We start from the raw sequence: 23,688 nt of genomic DNA, 5'->3' as shown, positions 1-23,688 counted from the left end.
TGATATGAGTAGTAGCAAGGTTAGATTTGTAAGACAGAGTTCAAGAGGTCATTCTTATGTGACAACAAAAATCCATAAATCACAGTGTAGCATCTGTCTTTAAAATGCTTTAAATCTATCTAATTAGTAACCATAACAAGCTACACCCTTTTGGAGCAATCCTGTTTTGAGGAAGCTCACATCAATAGGTAGCTGTTAAAGTGACAGAACAAATGTACAATCCCATTTTAATTAAGTTGTTTTTTCCTAACTTAAGTCCACTTAGTTTCATCCTCATGCCAGCAACAAAAGTTTTAAGACTGAAAACCACAGTTTTTATCTTTTAGCCATTTGATGGATACTATTGAATAAGGAAGGAGCATTTCAGACTGCTACATCAGAAGATGATGTGTCTCATGAGCAGTTTCTAGAGCCAAGTTACTTAAAATTATTTGAGTCATATGCAAAAGGAACCAAGATCCTTTCAAGAAAACTATCTACTTCATAAAATATCAGTAAATTGTTTTTTAAATGGGAATTCTAAAATTTATGTTTAAAATATTCCAAGAACATTTGCTTAGCCTTACATTCTAATTGAATAATGACATAGTAGTTCTAAGATGTATTTCTAAGCTAAATTAATACCTCTACCAGCTAAACTATATTTAAACTTCTTAATGTCTCTATTTAAACTCTGTCTACCAAATAAATAATTTATAACTCCAACCAGTAGGGCCAGTATCATTTAAGAAATTATCATTGACCAGGCTGACTAAAAGTGATGAGAATTAAGATGATAGATCTGAAGAGTATCCATTTGGAGATGGCTGCTAAATGGGAATATTTTTAAAGTCATTTGGAATGGGAACCCAAACCCCCCAAATGCATTAAAATAAAAATGAAATCTAAACATGTTTCCAGACATGTTAGTCTGGGAACTTACATGATTTGATGATCAAATTTACACCATTATTGAGGTAATATTCGATGAATTCATTGGAAAATTTTATTTAAATTTGTGCTTAAATTGACTTTTTTTCTTGCTGATTAAAAATATAGATTTTTAAGTTACCATGCTTTTCAAAGTGTTCATTTTTATTTTTTATATAATTATTTAAAATATTTATAATTTGCTTAGTATTTCCAGAAATCTTGGAGAGCGCTAAGATATAGAATTATAATAAAACTTCAGTACCTCTGTGTATATATTCAATATAGTAACAGTATTAAATCACAGTAAAATCAGTGGAAAAAGTAAACTTTTATGCTTCCTTTAAAAAATCCATTCAGAATTTAATGGAGAAATGAATGACATTCCATAATTAAGAAAACTTCCTATACAAGTAGTCCTCGACTTACAACCACAAAAGAAATCAGAAGATAATGCATCATAAGACTACACCCAACCTTATGACATTTTTTTTGCTGTGGTTGTTAAACAAATCATCATGGTCATTAAGTGAGAACTTCATGCGACTGCACCTCCCTGCCAGCTTCCTCATTGTCTTTGCTTGTCTGAACCCCCTGGGAAAGTCACCAATGCCTGTCATGTGGTCATGAGACACTGCAACCATTGTAAATGTGTGAATGTTACCAAGTGTCCAAATCACGATTACCGTATTTTCAGGCGTATAAGACGACTTTTTAACACATGAAAATCTTCTCCAAAGTCGGGGGTCGTCTTATACGCCGGGTGTCGTTCTCCTGTAACCAGGCAGACCAGCCCAAAAGGCTCTGACGAGCCTTAAATGGCTCTGGCGATCCAAGCTCTAAAGATCCCAGCTGAGTTGCCTGCTAATCAGGCAACGCAGCTGGGATCGCCAGAGCCATGTAAAAGAACAAAAGTTTTCCCCCTCCAGCTTGCTTACCTTAGCTGCTAGTCTCATCGCTTGCCTTGCTTCGCTTGTCTGAATCCATTCCATCAGCAAGCCACTCCCTGCCTACAATCAAGCAGGCAGGGAGTTGTGGAGTTCAACTCCCAGAATTCCTCAGCCAGCAAAACAAAGCTGGCTGAGGAATTCTGGGAGTTGAAGTCTACAAGTCTTAAAGTTGTCAAGGTTGGAGACCCCTGTTCTATTGGGTAAGTTTTTTTCTCCTTTGGGAGTTTTAAAAAAAATAGTTAATTGGGGTTTTTTTTAGTTGTTCTTTTTTAGACCTAGCCATTTAAAGTTTAGGAAGTTTTAAATTTAGTTTTCATATAAAAATAAAATAATATTTGTGCAGCTTTCTGAGATTTAGTGTGTTTCTGTAGTGTTTCACTCTAACTACACAAACACAAAAAATCTCACAAAACTGTATCTGGAATTTTGTGTGTGTAAAGTGTGAAAGTACACTTTACCGGAAAATATGGTATGTGTCCACAAACAGTAATAAATTGAAGACTACCTATCGGTTATATCTATCTATTTTCCAATTACATTCTGTAAAGAAAGAATTTTCCAGCCTGGAAGCACTTTTGTATAGGCAGTCCTTCAGGTTTAAACATACAATCTGGAAAAATGGAGATACTGTTAAAGTTATACTTCTTTTTCAATTAAAATAACTTTATTCTAATGCAATAATTGTTGTTACCAGCTTCTGTACACTGTTTTTCATTAGTTATAATTCAGGTTTGCAACATGGCAGATTTGTCCTTTAAGAATCAAAGAAATGGAGAGATAAATGCTATTTAGTAGCCTGACCCTTTCTTTCTTTCTTTCTTTCTTTCTTTCTTTCTTTCTTTCTTTCTTTCTTTCTTTCTTTCTTTCTTTCTTTCTTTCTTTCTTTCTTTCTTCTGCTATTTGTAACTGTAGGATTTGATTCTGTCATGATAGTAGCTTAATGATTAAGAGTTTGACCCATACCCTTAAAACATGGACTATACTTAGAAAATGAAGGACAGCAGGCATATTTAGATATGATCTAGAGAAGATAACAACCAGAGTATAAGGTCAGTTATAAGGAAGAGATACAGTGGGCCTAACATATTTCCAGGGGAGTTTGAGGAGCTGAGGAAAGAGATAAGAAACATTGTAAAAACTGAAGTGGAATAAAATAGTCCCACATTTCAAAGAGGATCCATGTGACTTTGAGAACCAACTGATATAATAGCCACAAAACAATAAAGCATTGGTCAACTTCCAGCAACAAACAAAGATAAAGAGAAATATCTTAATTAAGAATATCAACAAATAGAGGAATATAATGAAAATAAAGATGATCAGAGAAATCATAGGAAAATTTGCAGCTAAAGTAGAAATATTCAAGTGGAATGACAAATCTGATAGTGTGAATCAGGAAAAAGAAATATGGAATTTCTATTTTAAAATTCTTACAAATGGGACTATATAATGATACATTTGTTGGTAAGTTAAGATGCCTGGTGACCATGTGTGTGGGGTTTGGGGTGGGGAGGTTGCAACAAAATATAAGAAAATTGTCTTCTTCCAGGGCATGTTTTGATTTTCCAGTCTAAATACAGCCCTGGAATTCCCTTGTGTCTCCCAACCAAGTCTTAACCAGGTCTGAGCCTGTTTATCTTCAGATATCTGATAGAGGCAAATTAGTCTAAAGGAAGATGGGAAGACTGTACTGAAAGCCTTTACAAATAGGATTACAGAATGACAGAATCATTTATAGACAAAGAATAAATTGCCAGAAACCAACCCTGCTAGAAAGTGAGGTACAGCAGTCAAAATATGAGCTGTCTAAAAGGAAAGCATTAGGTACAGATGAAATACTCACTGAACTCTTTAAAGCTGCAGAAGAAGAAGCAGTTAAAATTAACAGGGGAAATAGGGGGAAAGGCATGTGTGCTATAGAGATTGTCAAACATCATTCTGTGTATCTAAATTGAAGAATGGAGAATGTGGGAACAACTAAATCACTGTACTAACTGTATTATTTAAATAAAGGCCTAGAGGTAAGTCAGTGGGCGGGGGACACAATGTTAGTTCATATACCATATTTTTCAGAGTATAAGACGCACTTTTTCCCCTCTTAAAAGAGGATGAAAATTTGGGTGTGGCTTATACACTGAATGTAGCCCCACCACCCTTCGGCCGTTTTTGGCCTCCGTGTGTCGCGTTTTCAGCCTCCATGCTGTTTTAGACCTGTTCCAGGCTGTGGGGATTGCCACAGCACATCGCCATCTCCGTGCCTCGTGTTTTTGGCTTCCATGCGTCATGTTGTTGGCCTCTGTGCATAGTGTTTTCAGGCGGTTCCAAGCGGCAGGGAGCAGTGGCAGCGATCACCGTGATCCAGTGATTCAGGTGGATCACTGGAACCACCTGAAACATGACGCGCAGAGGCCAAAAACGGGGGCATGTGGAGGCTGAAAACATGACACGCAGAGGCGGTGATGTGCTATGGCAATCTCCATAGCCTGAAACGGGTCTAAAATGGATCGTTCGGAGGCAGAAAATGCGACGTGTGGAGGCCAAAAACACGACACATGGGGGCAGCGATGGTCTGTGGCAATCCTTGCAGCCTGGAAAAGCTGATTGGGGGTATTCCGAGAGGCCGATCCACCTGCCAATCAGCTGCTCGTGCTGAATCAGGCTGCGATAATGTGCTGAAGCTGACTAGACTGTTTGCTATTTGCTGCAAGAATGCTAGCCAGATGAATACCAATGGATGCTGGTAAGCAGAGGCAGAATTTTTTTTCCTTGTTTTCCTCCCCCAAAACTAATGTGCGTCTTATACTCTGAAAAATATGGTAATCATCAGAACTGGGTGTTGGATCTGAGCTAATGGTGCATAACTAGGAGAAACAAAGCAATACATTTCTCTGTAGCTTATTTACTAGATTTATAAGGCACCTTTATTTTGTACAACTCAATGCATCATACATAGTGCTCCTGCCTATTTCCTCCACCATAGCAAGCCTGAGATATAGGTTAGGTTGAAAGACTAACCAGTCCTAAATCATTTGGCTGACTTTTTCTCTAAAGGGAGCACTAGAACCCATGGTCTCCTAGTTTCTAGTTCTGTGCCTTAATCATCACAAAACCAGCCCTTGTTTTGTAATTACTAGGGTATTGCATAGTTTTACCTATGTGTTTATTGTGAAGTATATGTCTGGCTTATCAGGACATATAAACATATATTTTCTGCTCAAATTTGTTTCTTGTTTTCATACCTGTCTTTGATACCTAGTATAATTGTAATATTATGAATCACTTTAGTATATATATTAATATATAGTAAGAAGAGCCTTTGTACAAGCAAATGTACATGCTATCCACTGTCTGCTAATAGTTTATTAATAGTTTATAAAAGAGAAGAAAAAAGTACTGTCTGTACATTTACAAGGATTCCCCCTCCCTTTTTCTTTACTAACAAAATGTATATGTTCTTCTTTCATTGAAAAAAAATTACAGGATCAATTCCCAGAACAAACTGATCATATCATGAAGTGTAGGTTACAGATAACATATTTTAGAATAGAATAGAATATAATTCTTTATTGGCCAAGTGTGATTGGACACACAAGGAATTTGTCTTCGGTGCATATGCTCTCAGTGTACATAAAAAGACAAGATACACTCGCCAAGAATCACAAAGCACAACTCCCAGTGACAGTCATACGGTACAATAAGCAATCAAATCATACTAGGAAACAATATCAATATAAATCGCAAGGATACAAGCAACAAAGTTATAGTCATGCAGTCACAATGGGCGACAGGAACGATGAGAAAACCAATAGCAATAGTAATGCAGCCTAATGTGAATAGTTTGACAGTGTTGAGGGAATTATTTGTTTAGCAGAGTGATGGCGTTCGGGAAAAAACTATTCTTGTATCTAGTTGTCTTGGTGTGCCGTGCTCTATAGCCTCGTTTTGAGGGTAGGAGTTGAAACAATTTATGTCCAGGATGTGAGGGGTCTGTAAATATTTTCACAGCCCTCTTTTTGACCCTCTTTTTATTCTGTAGAAGGAAAAGGTGTATAAACTGAAAGTTGCTGATGTTGATAACATAAGGAAGGATACAGCTAAAAGTTCAGTACTAAAACATTTCATGGCTGAATAAGATGGGAATTGTAATCAAACATTTGGGCAGTACTAGGAAGTTGAGTGGTGTCTAGAGCTACTGTATCTATTACTGAAAGTGGAAACTACTGTTCCTGAAAGTGGAACAGGAAGATAAAAGATATAAGATGGGAAAAGGAGTATTTCAATGAACTTCTTTGAACATATTTGACCTAGGAATAAGGATGATAAAAAGTAATAGTGCTGTAAAGATTAAATTGGTGGAAAATTTGCTATAACAGAAAGGTGAGAGGGACATAATTAAAATCTTACTTTACATTATCCTCATTGATTATAAGAACTGAAAATATCTGTTATTCTCACCGACATTTTAAATGTACTGGCAGGAGTTACTGCACTGGCTTCTTTTAATCCGAACATAGTGTTCAAGTTTATGAGTCTTTCTTCAGACATATATCAGGAAGAGTTAAATCTTTTTGATATCAACGGCAGCATCAGTTGGAAGTAAACAGACAATGATTTTAGTGCTAGACAGTGCCTTAAGGCAAAAGAAATTACACTGTCAGGAGGAGGATATGTAGCTGCTGCTATTTTGGTGTTTCATGTCTTTGTAGTCACATAGTTGAAACTGATCCAGATGAGGAAGAAGAGAGAACTAACAAAAGATGATTACCTACATGTGAGTGGTTACTTCCAGTCCCTGCTTCCTTCCATATGTGTATTCCTTTTAGTTTAATGCTTAAAAGAGTCTGTCTTTTAAAAGATTGTACTTTCATATTGCATTGTGTGCCCACTTTATTAGGGTGTATTTATTTGCTTTTTACTCAGTAGAGTTGGCCAGGTGATAAACTAAAAGAAAATATGTGAAATACAGGAAAATTTGTAAGGAAAGTTTCCTACATACAGAATAACCCATGAACATTTATTTATTATACTGATAATGATCCCTATTTGCTATAAAATAATATTTTCCTGCTTCTTTTGAGGAAATAAGCAAAGGTATAAAATCCAGACTACCAGCATATAAAGTACATTCAAATCAAATAGCATAAGATTTTCTGAAGTAATCTTCTTATTCTGAATTCTCCTGTTGTAAAACACGTACGATAGATCTTCTGTTCTTTAATTCGGGCTTTGTTAAACATATTAAATCATCTTATATATAAAGAAATATACATTAAATATTGTATCCCAAATCAACAGATAAATATAACACGATTTGGCTATTTAGAATTTCTTTATAAGTAAAATTAATTATTTCTGCCAATTTATTATATATGTTGGATTTTTACATGTTGTGTATTGCTGTATAGAGGATTTTATATTCTACTAAAGGAAGAAAAATTATGCACATGGTAATCAAATGCCAGATCTAAAAATATGATTATTCCAGAGTGAGTCTAGGACAGTGTTGGCGAACCTTTTCAGCACCAAGTGCTGAAATGGGAACATGCATGTGTGTGCGCGCTCACGTGCTGGAAACCAAAAGAGCAGCCGCCCGGTGCACGTATGCACACCGGGTGGCTGCTCTTTTGGTTTCCAGTGTGCACATACGCACTGGCCATCTAGTCTTCTGGTTTCTGGTATGCATGCGCACTGGCCACCTGGTCTTCGCACATGCATGCTTGCCAGAAACCGGAACACCAGGTGGCCAGTGCAATGCGTGTGCAAGAAATCGGAAGAGCACTGCCCAGTGTGCATGCACATGCCGGGAAGATGATCTTCTGGTTTCCGGCACATGCATGGGCACTAGCCATCTGGTCATCTGGTTTCCAGTGTGCATGCGCGTGCAAAGACCAGCTGACCAGTGCGCAAGCACATGCAGAAAACCGGAAGGTCATTTTCCCAGCACACACATGCATGCCGGGCGGCTGCTTTTCCAGTTTCCCGTGTGCATGAAGACCAGCTGGCCAGTAAATCTAAATATATTTTATTATTAAGATACATTTAGACTTATGTATTGCCAAGAATTGGTATCGTTGTTACTAACAGAGTATTTCTCATGGAAAACTGACTGATTTAGATTCTGCCTCATATGTTTCCTCCTTTTTGTTTGGCTGCTGACTCTTTAAAAATTGCATTCTTCTAACAGATGTTTTTAATTAGCCCACTGCTGTAGAAAACTTCATCTGATCATGTTTTTTGTAATTTAACAAGTAAAGCCACAATGTCTCTATATATTTGTATTATCATAGGTTCAAGCCCAAGATCACACCTTTGTTAATTTTGGATCCTTTGTAGTTGGCTTGAATGTTCCAGAATCAGCAGGAGTCTACTCATGAAAATCTCATTTTTTAATATTCGTGTGTGATGGTGAAGAGAATGAAGAATGTGATCAGTAATATAGAAATCATTCAAAGATTTACAGATCTGAGGTTAGATATGTTAACTTGTAAAATCACTATTAGATTATCACTTTCTGACCATAGATTTGGTTTTACTAAGCAATCAAATCCGTCACTAGATTAAGCATAATCTATCATTATTATTATAATCAATAATTCATGCTTGTGACAGTTTGGGAACAGCAACTTAAGAAAGGTTACAGCAGTAGCTCCTAAGATGGGAGAAAATATTAATAACATGCTATGATTTGAATGAAGCTGACCTTTATGCATGGATTTGATCCATTATTTATAAGAACACCTGCATTTACATAATGTTTTATTTGCCTTTCATATCTATGATTATTTAAACAGGAAATAAAAGGGGAGCCCCAAAAGCTTTTGGTGTAGCCCCTAGAGACCTTCAAACATTTGTTAACAAATTGTAAACTTTCAGTTTATCAGAAGTGGGAGCATCCCTAAATATGTGATTGGATGGTGGGATAATTGTATTGATTGTAATTCTAATTCTATTTAAGTGTAATTCAAATTAGTTTTGATTTTTGTATTGATCCTTCATACATTATAGGTAGTCCTTGACTTGTAACCATTTGCATAGTGATCATTCAAAGTTACAACGTCTCTGAAGAAAAGTGACTTAGAGTTGGTCCTCACATTTATGACTGTTGCAACATCCCCATTTTTCATCAAAATTCAGGTGTTAGGCATCTAGCATGCATTTATGATGGTTGCAGCATCCCATGTGATCTTCCTTTTGTGACCTTCCCAGTTGGCTTCCGACAAGCAGAGTCAATGGGGGAAGCTACATTCACATTTGCATGTGTCACTTAACAACTGCAATGATTTTCTTAACAATCGTGGGTTGTTAAGGTTGCAAAATCAGATGTTACTCAATTAACTGTCTTGCTAAACAGTGGGAAGTCTGGTCCCAAATGTGGTCATAAGTAGAGGACTATCTGAACTCATATGTCAAAATGTGATATTTATCCAGAAAGTTGTGATATCATGACCTGATCTAAATATTGCTACAAGTTTAAAGTAGAGACATATCCTACTTTTCCAGTTATTATTATTTTTTATTATTATTTATTGAATTTCTATACCGCCCTACTCCCGAAGGACTCAGGGCGGTGCACAGCCATGAAATAAAACACATAGATATACAAAATTCAAGGACAGTCTGCAGAATAAAAGAGAAATCTCTGCCTGCAGCTACAAAGAAAGAAGAACTAGTACATTCTATTCTGTTTTTCCTCTTTGTGAGTGGAATTTACAAGTAGTCCTCAACTTATGACCACAATTGAGCCCAAAATTTCTGTTGCTAAGCGAGATAGTTGTTAAGTAAATTTTGTCTCTTTTTACGACCTTTTTTGCCACAGTGAATCACTGCAGTTATTAAGTTGTTACTGGGTTTCTTCGAAAATAAGACCCCGGGTTTTTTTATACCCCGAAATAAGCGCTTAGCTTTATTTTTGGGGAGGTCTTATTATTTTGGGGTACGTGGAGGAAACCAGAGGAAATGACGGGGACCGACTGCGCATGCGTTTAAATATTTTTGGGGAGGGATCATTTTCAGGGCAGGGCTTATTTTAGTGCATGCACTCAAAAGCCCGATTAGGCTTATTATCAGGGGATGTCTTATTTTCGGGGAAACAGAGTAACACTGTTGTAGAGTGAATCTAGTTTGCAGGATCCAATCTGGGTCTCTCACCCGGACCAGAGGTTTTGTCTTCCGAGCTTTTGGACTCATGCTGGAGCCCATCCTCAGGGAACTTCTCTGTACGCTCTGGGCTATTCTCTGTGTGGTATTTATATAGTAGTTGTTGTGTGTAGTGTTCTAGATATAGATTGGGGTATTGATAGCTGGCTCAGAAAAGTTCCCTAATAATGGGCTCCAGCATGACTTCAAAAACTCAGAAGACAAAATCACTGGTCCCAGTGACAGATCTAGATTGGATCCTGTAACATTATTCAAGGACACTTATGTTCACCTTGATTCATGAATCTAGCTTCCCCATTGACTTTTGCTTATCAGAAGGTCACAAAACATGTGACCCCAGGACACTGCAATGGTCATAAATATAGGCCAGTTGTCAAATGCCTGGATTTTGATCATGTGACTAAGGGATGCTGCAACAGTCGTAAGTGTTAAAAATGGTCAAAAGTCACTTTTTTTCAGTGCTGTTGCAACTTTGCACTGTCAACAAATGAACTGTTATAAATTGAGGACTACTTGTATAAGCAAGAAGACTGTATAACCGAACAGAGCAGTATTGACATTGCTAACGCAGATATAAAGGGCTTACCTTATTTGGCAATTGGTTCTGAATATTCTGGGCAGCTGTTGTATCTGTAGGCCTCCCCACACTTGCATCAGCTTTATGGAGCAAAGAGGGTAAATCCCAGTGACCCCCCTCCATATGTCTGTCAGCGTCAGACTTTGCTATTTACAAGCAAATGAAAAAACCTATGACAGTTCTAGTGACTACTGGACGGTATGTTTTATTATGTCCAAACTAATTTGTCCTTGAGAAGCTCAGCAAGGACAGGACAAGCACACACTTTCCGTTTCCCTCTCTTTCTCTCTTCGTGCCTAAACTTAAAATATTTCTTAAATATTGACTACTCTTAATATAGTTTTGTTCTCTTGCTCTGTGTTATTGCAGACACTTGACTCTTGCGCTTTGAACATCTGTGTTTCAGAGCCAAAGATGGGAAAAAATAGCGCCAAGGCTATTTTGAATTTTAAAGGTAGAAGAAGATACAAATAGGCTAGGTATTTGACTGATGTCATAGTACCAGGGTGCTCTAGCTACATCCAGCTAGTTAGCTTCTTTTGAAGTGTCGTGATGCCACACAAGAATCAATATGATAGTATTTCAGTTGTTGTTCTGATGTATATTTATAGGGCTGAAACTATTTTTTATATGTTGGCAGAAGAATTTTAGTATGCTTTAAAGTTATGTTATTAAAATGCTGTGAAATATTATGGCAGCATAACCAGATTTGGTTTATCAGAGTTTACAAGAAAATTATTGTTCCTTCAACTTTTTATATATTTATTTTCACTTGGCCTCAATAATAAGGGCGGAGTAACTTGAAATCAGTCAGTATAATCGCTTATTGTCTTAGGAATTTCAAGATTCTGAAACAGTACAGCTCTTTAGAATAAATTATACTGATTTCTTACAGTGCTTAATTTGGAGATTAAATATAGACTCTATATATAAAATGAATTAAATGGTACTCAAAATGAATTGAGAAATTAATATAAATATTAATAGTGATTTTATTGATTCTGTAGTAATGCATTATCAAGCACTACTTACTGTATTTTTCAAAGTATAAGAGGGTGAAAATCTGGGTGCATTTTATACTCCGAATGTAGCCCCGCCCAGCCTTGCAAATGGAGATTTCAGAGGCTGAAAGAAGCTTCAGAAAAAAAGCCTCTGAAAGGCTTTTATCTAAAATAATATGGCAAGCAACAAAAGAAGAATCAGTAAAGGTTCTAACCAAACATGTTAACAAATCTGGAGAATGACACAATAACCAACAGATCGGAAGAATTTAATCTACATACCAATATCAAAGAAAGGAGATTGAACATAGTACAGATAGTCCTTCAGAATAAAAGCCTCTGAAAGAAGCTTCAGAAAAAAAGCCTTTTTTTCTGAAGCTCTGTTTCAGAGGCTTTCAAAGGCAGAAAAAAAAGTTTTTCCTGAAACAGAGTTTCAGAAGTTTCAGAGGCAGAAAAAAAAATCAAGGTACAGAGCTCACAACCAACGAACCTGTTGCTAAAATTCATCTCTGGGAACAGCTGGGAAAATAAGAAAAAAGCTGATTGGTGGATGGATCGGCCTCCCGGAATACCCCCAATCAGCTTTTTTCTTATTTTCCTCCTCAAAAACTAAGGTGCGTCTTATGCTCCCGTGCGTCTTATACTCTGGTGCGTCTTATACTCCGAAAAATATGGTATACATCTTTGGTATATTATTTTGCCATATTTTACCTGGAAAAAATGCCATCTGTCATTTTTTTAAATTGTATTTTTTGTTTGTCACCTGAAAAATGTTACTTGAAAAGACTTTTATAAGGATAATGAATAAATATAGTTAAAGCCAGGGAATGTATGTGCTGAAATATTTGCTGAAGTTGAAATGCATACTCTAAACACATTGTATATATGTGATATGCATATAGATTAGAGTTCTTGGCTTCTGAACATTTCAAAATATAAATTGCTTAGTGGCATAAATTCATTGCTTGTGTTTATCAAGAATAAATAATTCCAAACCAAACTGATCTCCCTTTTTTAATATAACATCCAGTTTAGTTGACAAGGATAGTGAAGGAACCTGGTATATCTTAGAAAAGATATTACAAAGGACATTGCATAGTTTTTCATGATATTTTAGTAGAAAACTACACTTGCAAGGCTAATTAGCAAGGTTAACTCCTTCTCGTCTATGCTGACAGGGCATTTTGTATTTCCTCAAGGTCCATAGTTGAGTCAATTGCCCACATTTTACTCCATTGACCTCTCTATGATAATTAGCATGTACAGGTGGTCCTTGACTTACGACCCCATTTGGGACCAGAACTATCACTAAGTAATGCAGCCATTAAGTGAATTGCATCTGATTTTATGACTTTGGTTGTTGTATTCATTAAATGAGCCACTATGGTCATTAAGTGAATCCAGCTTTCCCTATTGACTTTGTTTGTTGGAAGTCAGCTGGGGTGTCACAAATGGCAGTCACATGTCCCTGGAACACTGCAACCATCATAAATACATATTGGTTGCCAAACACCTAATTTTAAATCAACGTTTTCAGTGCCATTTTATCTTCAGATAGTTGTTAAATAAATGGTTGTAAGTCAAAGAGCTGTGTCTTACTATATACACTGGATGACCAGCAACTGAAATTGTTCACTTCTTGGATTCAGATTTTTCACAGAAGCTTTCCAAAAATATTGCAAAGTTCTACTCAATTGCTTTTGCCATTAAAAGGTTTTAGACTTGGCATTTCACTTAACATGCATAACTAATCTCAACTCTTCTGCATTTTTTTCTTCAGTTTTCCTTTTTAATATTCTTCTTCCATTTTGCACCACGTTGTTCCATTAATTAGTGGTCCTTGTCTTTAAATCAGTCAAGAAAGAGAAGATAAAAATGTGTTGCCTGAATTATTATATCTATATTTGGAGCTGATTGAACCCAGTACCCAATGAATGTACATCTGTGGCTTTGTGTCAAGCTGGAAAGAAATGTAAAATGGAGCATACAGAACTCCATCATAGGTTCTGTACTATTCAATGTCTAGTTATAAATTACTTGGATTTGGGTTTAGAAAAGATTATTTCATCTGCAGTTGCCCCAAAATAGATGGAATAACAATTCCCTCAGTGCAGGGGTGTCAAACTCAAGGCCTGTGGGCCCGCAAGGTGGCTAGATCTGGCCTGCAGGGCTGCCCGAGAAACAGCGAAGGACCGGCCCATAGGGCCTCAGGCCACCCAGGCCGTGATCTGCAACCCAGATGGTGGTATCCATCTGGGCCGGACTGTGGTCAGCCTTAGATCTCACCTCACCCACCAGAGACCCTTAGATTCCCTCCCCAACCCCGCCCGGCCTCCACAGACGCCTCCCACACGAGCGACGTCAAGCTGGCCATGCCCTCGGCCACACCCAGTTGGCCGTGACCACTCCAGCCACGCCTTTCCCCCTGGCTGCTGGAGGACAACCACAATGCTGATTCGCCCTCAATGAAATCGAGTTTGACACCCCTGCCTTAGGGGATTGTATAAAGATTCAAGAGAGTGGTGAAGTAGGAAGAATTCATATGGGTAGGAAAAAAAAGACATAAGTGTAGAAGAATTATACTAGTTAGCAGAACATTAAGTGTGCAAAGGGATCTGAGTTTCTTGGTATATATATTTGCATGGGCATGTTTTTCTCCTGTAAAGATGTAACTAGGGATTTTTTCCTGCTAAAATATAACTCAAGAGCTCCCAAATTGTTTATTGAAAGCTGAGTGGCTAAAGCTTACATCATCTTCTCTGTAAATCCTTTAATTTCATATACATTTCAACAGCAACTGTCCTAACTCTAGCATAGTATAGTTGGTAAATCTTTAGTAGATAATTTAAAAATCAAGCATTTCTCAGAACAGATCAGAACAGTATCATAGGCTCTAGAAAGGGAAAGGTATTCACAATTCCAGTACGTCTACGCAGATGTGAGTTGTTAAAATCATAAATTTCTAGCATAAAGGCTTTTGCTATGGTATTTTCCCTTTAATCAAAGCACAGATAGTGTAAGAATGAGTCAGAAAATTATTCATTTTCCTCCCTCCCTCCCTCCCTCCCTCTCTCCCTCCCTCCCTATTTTATTTTATTTTATTTTATTTTATTTTATTTTATTTTATTTTATTTTATTATTTTATTTTATTTCTTGATGGCCCATCTCCCTCAAAATCATTTTTTTTATTTATGTAATTTAGAGTGAATACTGTTAAACTACTTTAATTGTATTATTTTAATGTGAACACCATTCATATATGTAACGTGTATCAACTTCCATCTTTACCTTATTATGAATTTGGCAATGTAGTTAACGCTATACAAATGTATATATTAATGGCCATTAGACACTGAGGTAAACATCAATGTAAAATATACAACACTGCATTTACAGTATGTACTGCATTAATGAAAACCATGTGAAAATTGGTTTGTTGAGGAATTTTTTCAGAAATACACAATATGCCAATTGGATGAAATGCACATGTCGAGAAAAATGAAAAATTGATACAACCAAAATAAAAGAATTCCTTAGGAGATAAAATGTAGGCTATATCTGTCCATAAAGTGTTATAGTCAATATTCATTTCTGTATTACTTCAGTATTTAAACATATACATTGATATATATATTCTTTGGGAAGATGCTTTGGCTGCTGAAATACTCCCGTATGGGTAGTCCTCGGTTATGATCATTTGTTTAATGACTATTCAAAGTTACGATGGTGCTGAATAAAGGGAATTACAACCAGTCCTCACAGGACCATAACAGTCCTGAAATCATATGATAAGAGCCGAGGTGGCGCAGTGATTAGAGTGAGTACTGCAGCTGCTTCAGCTGACTGCTAGTTCAGCAGATCAGCGGATCAAATCTCACCGGCTCAAGGTTGACTCAGCCTTCCATCCTTCCAAGGTGGGTAAAATGAGAACCCAGATTGTTAGGGGGCAATATGCTATTTAGTATACTGTCTTTGGTGTAAGCCGCCCAGAGTCCTCGGAGAGTGGGCGGCATAGAAATATGACTAATAAAATAAATAAAATAAATATGATCAAAATTTGGGTGCTTGACAACCAATATGTGTTTATGATGCAACATCCAAGGGTCAAATGATTACCATTTGTGACCTTCTTAGGGAGTTTCTGACAAGCAAAGTCAATGAAAGCCAGATCCATTTAACGACCATGGCAAAAAAGTCATAAAATCAGATGGAACTCACATAATAATTGCATTACTTAACAATGAAAGTTCTCGTCTTTACTTGGGTTATAAGTCAATATATAGTTAAAAACCTCTGTGGATTGCTCTGGGGATGTGAAATATTCTGAGTAACATAATTAGAGTTTAATAGAGTAAATATTTAGCAATAATCAAAATAGGTAATAACTGGACAGTAGTGGTAAATTATGCTTTCTGGTAGGTGATTGGTTATTCATTGAAACTGTGATATAATTCCAGAAATACTTTGGTTTTTTTGCTACAGGAGTTGAGAAGGCATTTCTAAACAATACACTTTCTATGGTTTTGCAATCTGCTTCATGTTCAGAGTCATGAATATGGGTCATTGTAAAAAGAGACCAAAACAAAACTATGTAAAAAGCTCTATCTTATCCTGAGCTAACCCATGATGGGTGTGGTTGGAATAGTGTGAATTTTCCCAATCAGTTATAACGTGAATTCATGCCAATTATCACTGATGAAAATCAGCCAGAAGAAGCTGGGATAATTGTCCAACACGTCAACACATTCCTTCAAAGGTTCCTCAGGAAAAGAACACTTTTATTCATTCTTTGGCTGGTTGCCGAGAGTCTTCCTGCTTTCCAATATATAAAAAAAAAGGGGAGAGAATTACTCCTGTAAATTATATAATACAAGATTTTACTTATATCTTGTGGTTGACTGCCTGGAGAATTACAGGTGTACTTTGATGATTTTTCATTAAGTACAGAATTTTAACACATTAATATAATAAATGTTTTTAATATTCTTAATCTTGAGATCTTGCAAAAGCAGACAGTTGTTAAAACAATAATTATCATTTCTGCTATAACTATTTGTTCACAGCATTTCTGAATCCACTGACCACAATGGAAACACGAGAATAAACATTTTAAAAACAACAACACTATAAAGGTGTCTATTAATGATGTGACATTAACTGTCTCATAATTGATAGGGTACATAATACAACTGTACATAGTTAACAAGGTGAATCTATAAAGTGTCAGTTTGTACAGATTATAGTGTGTGTGTGTGTGTGTGTCTGTGTGTATATTAAACAGATGCCAAATATTTGTTTTAATGGAGTGAATGCCTAGTTGCATTGCATGATTCACTTGCATGAATTTTTAAAAGCTTTAATACAGAGGTAATCATGATCATAATCTGGGTGCTTGACAACTGACTTGCATTTAGGACAATTCCAGTGTCATTTGATCATGGTTTATGATCTTCCCTGGCAGCTTCCCATAAGCAAAGTCATTGGGAACTAGGAAGAAGGTTGGAAGATGCTGAGGTAAGTGTCTCCATCTGTGTACCCTTCTCCAACCTCTCTGTGGTCTCTCCACATATCCACATATCCTCATATACCTTTCCCAAACTGAGCCTCCCCATTCACTTGTACACTCCTTCCTGGCAGCAGCCATCCCAAATCCCACTGTACTCACACTGTGCCCTCTTGTGAACCACCTGAAACTTATAATTTCCTGCTGGCTTCCCCACTGACTTTGGTTACAATGAGGTGCTTACTTAATGACTCACAATTGTGGCTTAACAACAGCAATGGGGCTGCAGGGATTTCCATTGCTAAGCAATGTAGTCACATGGTATCACATTTTATGAACACAACAGAAATTCAAGTCCCAGTTGTTATAACTTAGAACTACCTGTATTTGGATTTCTGGGGGACTTCCTCCACTCCCCAAAAGTGGAGCTAATGACTGTGGCACAGACCAAAGAACCAGTGAGTAGATCAGTTCTTTGGAACCTCTCTGGACAAGAAACAGATGGGAGATTGCAGTCTTCTGCAATTTGAGTGCTGGGAAATGAAGGGATTAGCGATCAGTTAAAAAAAATCCCTGGGTGAGTTTAGCTTCAATGATGAACCAGAGAAAAATTAAGTTTAGAAGCTTAAAGCTTAGAATTTTGAAATAAACAGTAAAAAGCTAAATAAGATTCTGTTATATGAAACTATATGAATCAAGGGCCCAGTTAAATTTGGTTTATTAGAATAAATGAAATAAATATTAGCTCTTATACTATAAAAAATTGGATTTGGGTGCAAAAAAATAAATCAGATTTATTTGACTAACTTGGGTTATTATAAATCAGAAAAAAAAAACAAGTGACTTTATGATTTTAGAAACTAGACACTAGAGGGGACTAAAGATTCCAAGTAGAAAGGGAAAAAAATACAAGTTTGCTTTTTGTGTCACTTAGTCCTGAGACTTAAAAAAATGACACAAGACATCATGACATTGGAATATTAATGGATAATAATGTTACTGAGGGAATGACAGATGTGGGTTGAATTTTATCTGACAAGACAGAGAAAGTACTGAAAGTGGAACTATAAATAACAGGCCAAGACAATCATTTGAAATAGGATTCTTTATTGGATATATAAAAGAAATTGGATGAAGTTTAAAAATTAAAGGGGAAATGCAAGTGACTAACCAAGAAAATAACCTGTTTTGATTGTGTACACTGGCCAAAGTAAGATGCACATAAAATGTACGGCTATATAAATTCAATAAATAAAACAAACAAACTGAAAACCACTGTTGCAAATATTTTAACTTAAAAATATGCAATCAAATTTTTAATGCAATCTGTTTTAGTTAGACAAAATACAGGGGCTATGTCTCCAAGGGCATAGTTATTCTATTAATAATCTTCCTATCGTTATATGCTGCAAAATTTATTCATACATCTGGTGATAGGATTCAGTATAACTGGCTTTATTCTTATCAAATGACAAAGAATTGCAAAGACATATTATTGCAAAAATATAAAGCACATTTGGTTGTTTAATTCAGTGCATTATTATTTTTAAGTGGAAATGTTTCGCATACAGATTTTACTACTGAAATTGTAGGCTGTTTCTTAACATTGTTCCTCTCTGTCCTGCAAGGCATGGAAAATAGATATTTCCTTTTCCTTTCTGTCAGATTCCTTTTTCTAAAATTGTCTTCAAGATTGCTGCAATCATTGTCACCATAAAGGAGACAATTTCTTGCTTTCGTCTCTTTCCCAGCAAGTCTGTTAGCTGACTTCCTACTGTTGTTAGTAGGGTAGGAATAAAAAAATTGGAGAAAGATCTCTTAGATTATTTTAGAGCTAAAGTTCACCAGTGAGGTGAACCTTTTGAGCTCTGTATATCAAATATTTGAAAAATGTCTAATTTCACTCTGCTATCTTTGTACTTTTGTCCCCAAACAAAAGAAAAACAATTCTTTACATATTCATTTCTTTAAAACAATGTGGTCCAATCATGTGTGATGCTGTGCATTATATAAAGAAATGTCAAATTATTACAAAAATGAAATATGAGTAAATCAAACTCATGTTCTGTGTTCTCTACTTCCTCCGAAAATCACACGAGAACATGGCATACTTTTGAGAATAGCTGTTGTTGAATGTTGGTGAATGCTTGCATGTCACCCAAAACATCATGTATTGGGGGGGGGTTATCGTAGGTGTGGCATCACTGGCTTCGACATTGCTAGGCATCAAGAAGGTACTTTACAAAAGAACTCACACTCTTTATGATTGAAGAGGTTAATTGTTCATACACTACATTAATAAAAGTTTGGAAATGTGGGTGCTACTGAAATATTAAAGGGAAATTGGCAGGGAGAGATGTAAGTTAGTCTACAATATAGAGCAGATTTCTACTGGGTTTTCTGGGAAGGCTATGAAAACTTGTATTGGGTTTTGGATTGTATATGAATCTCTCATTGCATGGTAGGAACAGGCTAAAGTAATGTGCTTTGACATAATACAGAAAGAATCATTAGTTTTAATGAATCATATCTAGACATTGTAGGAAGAGAACTGTTTTAGTCTGTGATGGCAAAAATCAAGAGGAATCTGGAAGTTCCCTTTTATTTATTTATTAGTTTTTTATTCCACCTTCCAGATAACAAAGTTTATGCATTTTAATAACTGTTGTTAGTTAGAAAAATAATTGCTAGACTCCTAATTTTCAGATCACATTTATTGCATAGGTGCAAATTCCTGTGAGCTGGAAATTTTGTATTGTAAGTGTAAAGGTGTCCTCAGGCAGGCAGAATATCAGGTAGTTGAACAGAATTGCATTTGAAAAATCTATAGAAAATTATTTTTGTAATATTATTTTACCTACCTTTATAGTAAGAGACCTGAAAATATGATACACCATAAAGTATAATACACCATAGATACAGATAGACCAAAATATGGTGTATAAAAATGTGATACACCATAAAGTATAATACACCATAGATATAGATAGTTATTTATATCATTTCTAAGCAGCTTTTGGTGCACCATTTCTGCCTTACATTTTAGGTTCATATATAATTCCTTTGGAACTTTATCTAGAGAGTCCCATTGTATTTTGATGATCTGTCAATCTCATTCTGGAGAATGTGATCAAATATAAATTGAAAATCAATGTTTTCGAAGAGGCGAGGCAGGAATATCTCCCATGGCTTAAATTACTCTATGTGTTCTACTGGGTCAGTGCTGTAAGTAATAACAACCAAAGGGAATTTTTCCCTCACCTTTTTTGAGGAACATTTTGCTTAAGTTAGTTACACATTGCTCCACAAACATCAGGTTAGACTTTACGGTTTGTTTAGCTCTGAAGTGATGAGAGGGTTGGAGGATTGGAGGGAGGTTTAGTAAAGGGAACGTTGGAATGTAAATACATGTAGGACTTGTCTGCTTTTGTTTAGCACCTCCTTAAACTAAGACAGAAAAATAGAATCAATAGCAGTGTGGTGAAATACCTAAATGTTTGAGTTAAAATTTGTGGATGTTTGAAATCCTATTTGGATCCTTTTCCCAGATCTCAGGGCATTCATATTCACTCAGCAGGAAACTTCATGGAGATACATTTTTGAGCAGAAAATCTATAGCGGTGCCTTTTTCTTAACTTGTTCCTTTTCTTCTTTTGAAGAAAGTAATGGCTTAAGTCTGACTGAAGAACAATCTCTCTCTCTCTTTCTCTCTCTCTCTCTCTCTCTCTTTTTCTTTTTTGTATGTTCCTATAAGACTTTACTTATGGTTCATGGGTTTTTACCCGCCATCTATGTTTAGAGTCCTTTAGATTTTAAACAGTATATCCTACTGCAGATACACAGAATTAAAGACATAATGACATATTGCTCAAAGAACACAAAAGCTGACAAATTATAAAGCAAACAGTTAAAATGTACCACAAGGTGTTTGTTTGTTTGTTTGTTTTAGAAAAAATACATTCTAGCAACTTAAATCGATCTGAAATACATAGAAAAAGGAGTAATTAGCAATGATTCTAAATAGTAATATTAACCTTGGTACTTGTCATTAAGAGATACTGACTAACAGCATATGCCTTTCAAGATCTGTGTAAGTTAAAAATGAAGAATCAGGTATATAAATTTAATGTGCAATAATGATCCTGAATAAGTGTCCAATAACAGGCATCTCCTTTTGTTTCTGAGCAACCCATATGATGCGAAGACATTAGTCTTTACAAATGATTAGGCATTGGGTCTAAAGCAAATGCAAGTCTTTTAACTTCTTTCTGCTCATTTGTTTTAATTGAACATTTTGATTTGCCACTGCCTAATTTAATTTAAGGGGACGCAGTGGCTCAGTGGCTAAGACACTGAGCTTGTCAATCAGAAGGTTGACAGTTCAGCGGTTTGAATCCCTAGCGCTGTGTAAAGGAGTGAGCTCCCGTTACTTGTCCCAGCTTTTGCTAACCTAGCAGTTCAAAAGCACGTAAAAAAATGCAAGTAGAAAAATAGATACCGCTTTGGTGGGAAGGTAACAGCGCTCCCTGCACCTTCGGCATTTAGTCATGCCGGTCACATGACCACGGAGACATCTTCGGACAGTGCTGGCTCCTCGTCTTAGACACGGAGATGCACACCGCCCCAGAGCCTGAAATAACTAGCACGTATGTGCGGGGGAATCTTTACCTTACCTAATTTAATTTACAAAGGAGAAAGCTGATTTTCTTTCACTGTATTACTTTCATTCTAGAGATAGGAAAGAACAGATATTTATTCGCAGGACTTCCGGCTATCTGATATACCATGTTGCTGATATCAAATTTAAGAGAATTTGTCAAAAAATTGAATAATATGATGAAAAGCCTCTGTAGAGGTTGCCTTTTAAACTTATCATACTCTTTTCTACACCTTTTAGTAAAAAAAAACCTGTGGTATAAATATTCATGATATACAGAATAAGAATATTGTATTTAAAATAGTCTTGTTTGATAATGTTTCTTGGGTATATAATAGTATAATTTTAAAGGCACATCTGCTTTGTGTTTTTGATTTACAGTAAATTATAAAATTAAGTGTGGTTGGATATAGTGAATTAGTGAAAAAGGCATTAGTGAAGATTTGTCTTCAATTTTATGTATAAATGAAATTATTGTTCTGATATCTCTTCACCATGAGTCATATTAAAAATAAATTTTCCATAAAATAAATTGATGATAAAACATTTTATTTCACTCTTACTAGAGAACAAAATAAACCATTTGGTTTGAAGCAGCTACAAACAACTCTGTTATTTGTGGCCTGAACTGCAGTATCAAAGCTGTGATTTTAGGAATAAACCCATCTAGTATTGTTTGACGACTTTTACTATAATATGGATAAGAAGAGCCTGGTGGCGCAGCAGACTAATAGCCTGTTATTAACATTCAGCTGCCTGCAATTACTGCAGGTTCGAATCTCGCCAAGGCTCAAGGTTGACTCAGCCTTCCATCCTTTCTAAGGTAGGTAAATTGAGGACCCAGTTTGTGGGGGCAATAAGCTGACTTTGTATAAAAATATACAAAAGTATGAAGGCTATTGCTTAATGCATTGTAAGCTGCCCTGAGTCTCCGGAGAAGGGCGGTATATAAATCAAATTAAAAAAAAAATATTTTTTAACAAATAGCAAAGTTTTTGTAGCATATAGAAATTAATGCACTGATCAGGAATGAGTATATACAGTGTTTTTATGCTTTGCAATCTAGTTTTATGCATGTTAGCAGTACCCTTATTGATGCAAGGAAGCTTTGACACAAATCGGGACTCTGGAGAATCTCCAGGGTTAGAAGATTCTCATCTTCATGTGATGAGGGTACTCATGATGAGGGTACATGTGAAGGGGGTACTAATTTGGCTGAATAAGAGCCATTAAACTCATTACATAGTAGCTGTGCATGTATTGGCACTTTCAGACCAGCACCAAATTCTTATAATCAAAGCAGGCTATCTTTTTTCAGGTTCTACAAGCTTGCACATAAGCTGCAACTTCTTTAAGAATTGGGTTAGTCAACTCCATAAGGCAGAGGTAGCCTGATAACTTTACTAATCTCTTTTGTAGCTTCCGGAGAAAGTAATTTGTGTTTTAATTTTTCAGCAATACTAATAACAATTGATGACAGCTTCAGTTTGCCAAACATGCACAAAATTCTTATCCCTCTTTGATAGTGAAATAATCTTTACCATGCGTTTTCCATCGTGTAAATCCATAGTGGATTTAGATGAACGTAAACTCTTCTCAAGGAATTGGAGCATTTTCAACATAAAGAAAATGGGATTTTCTCATGGGCTAGAAGTGGCTCAGGACTGAGCTTAGTTTGATAGCATTTTAATTGTATTCATAAAATAAAGAATACAGAACAAATAATTGAGTTTCATTGGTAATCGGTTCTTCATAGAGTCTTAATTAACAATAAGTATTGGCAACAACATTTCAAGCAAAAAACAAATAGTTTAGAGTTGAATTATTCACACTTGTACTTTAGAAATAGAATCAGCAAGAAAATGCATGATTGAGTAACAGTCCTGTATTCAAGCTATACCAGCTGATTACAAGGGTCAGGTTTTAGTGGCTGA

At 36.0% G+C, this 23,688-nt stretch overlaps 1 protein-coding gene across 7 annotated transcripts in view; it reads left to right on the top strand.

Annotated features, from left to right (window-relative positions):
* ARL15 (ARF like GTPase 15) overlaps nucleotides 1-23,688 on the top strand; it is a 160,763-nt gene that overhangs the window by 100,886 nt on the left and 36,189 nt on the right. The window contains exon 5 of one of the 7 annotated variants that reach the window (XM_087885662.1): nucleotides 17,056-17,108. The exons of the other annotated variants lie outside the window; for them this stretch is intronic. Within the exon in view, the coding sequence (XP_087741788.1) occupies nucleotides 17,056-17,085 (30 nt within the window). The 3' untranslated portion in view covers nucleotides 17,086-17,108. The remainder of the gene's footprint in view (nucleotides 1-17,055; nucleotides 17,109-23,688) is intronic. 7 annotated transcript variants of the gene reach the window in all.

The sequence above is a fragment of the Pantherophis guttatus genome, chromosome 2 (genome assembly GCF_059756535.1).
Source record: "Pantherophis guttatus breed Tessera chromosome 2, ASM5975653v1, whole genome shotgun sequence".
NCBI lineage: Eukaryota > Metazoa > Chordata > Lepidosauria > Squamata > Colubridae > Pantherophis > Pantherophis guttatus.
This window is presented reverse-complemented; position numbering and strand designations above follow the sequence as displayed.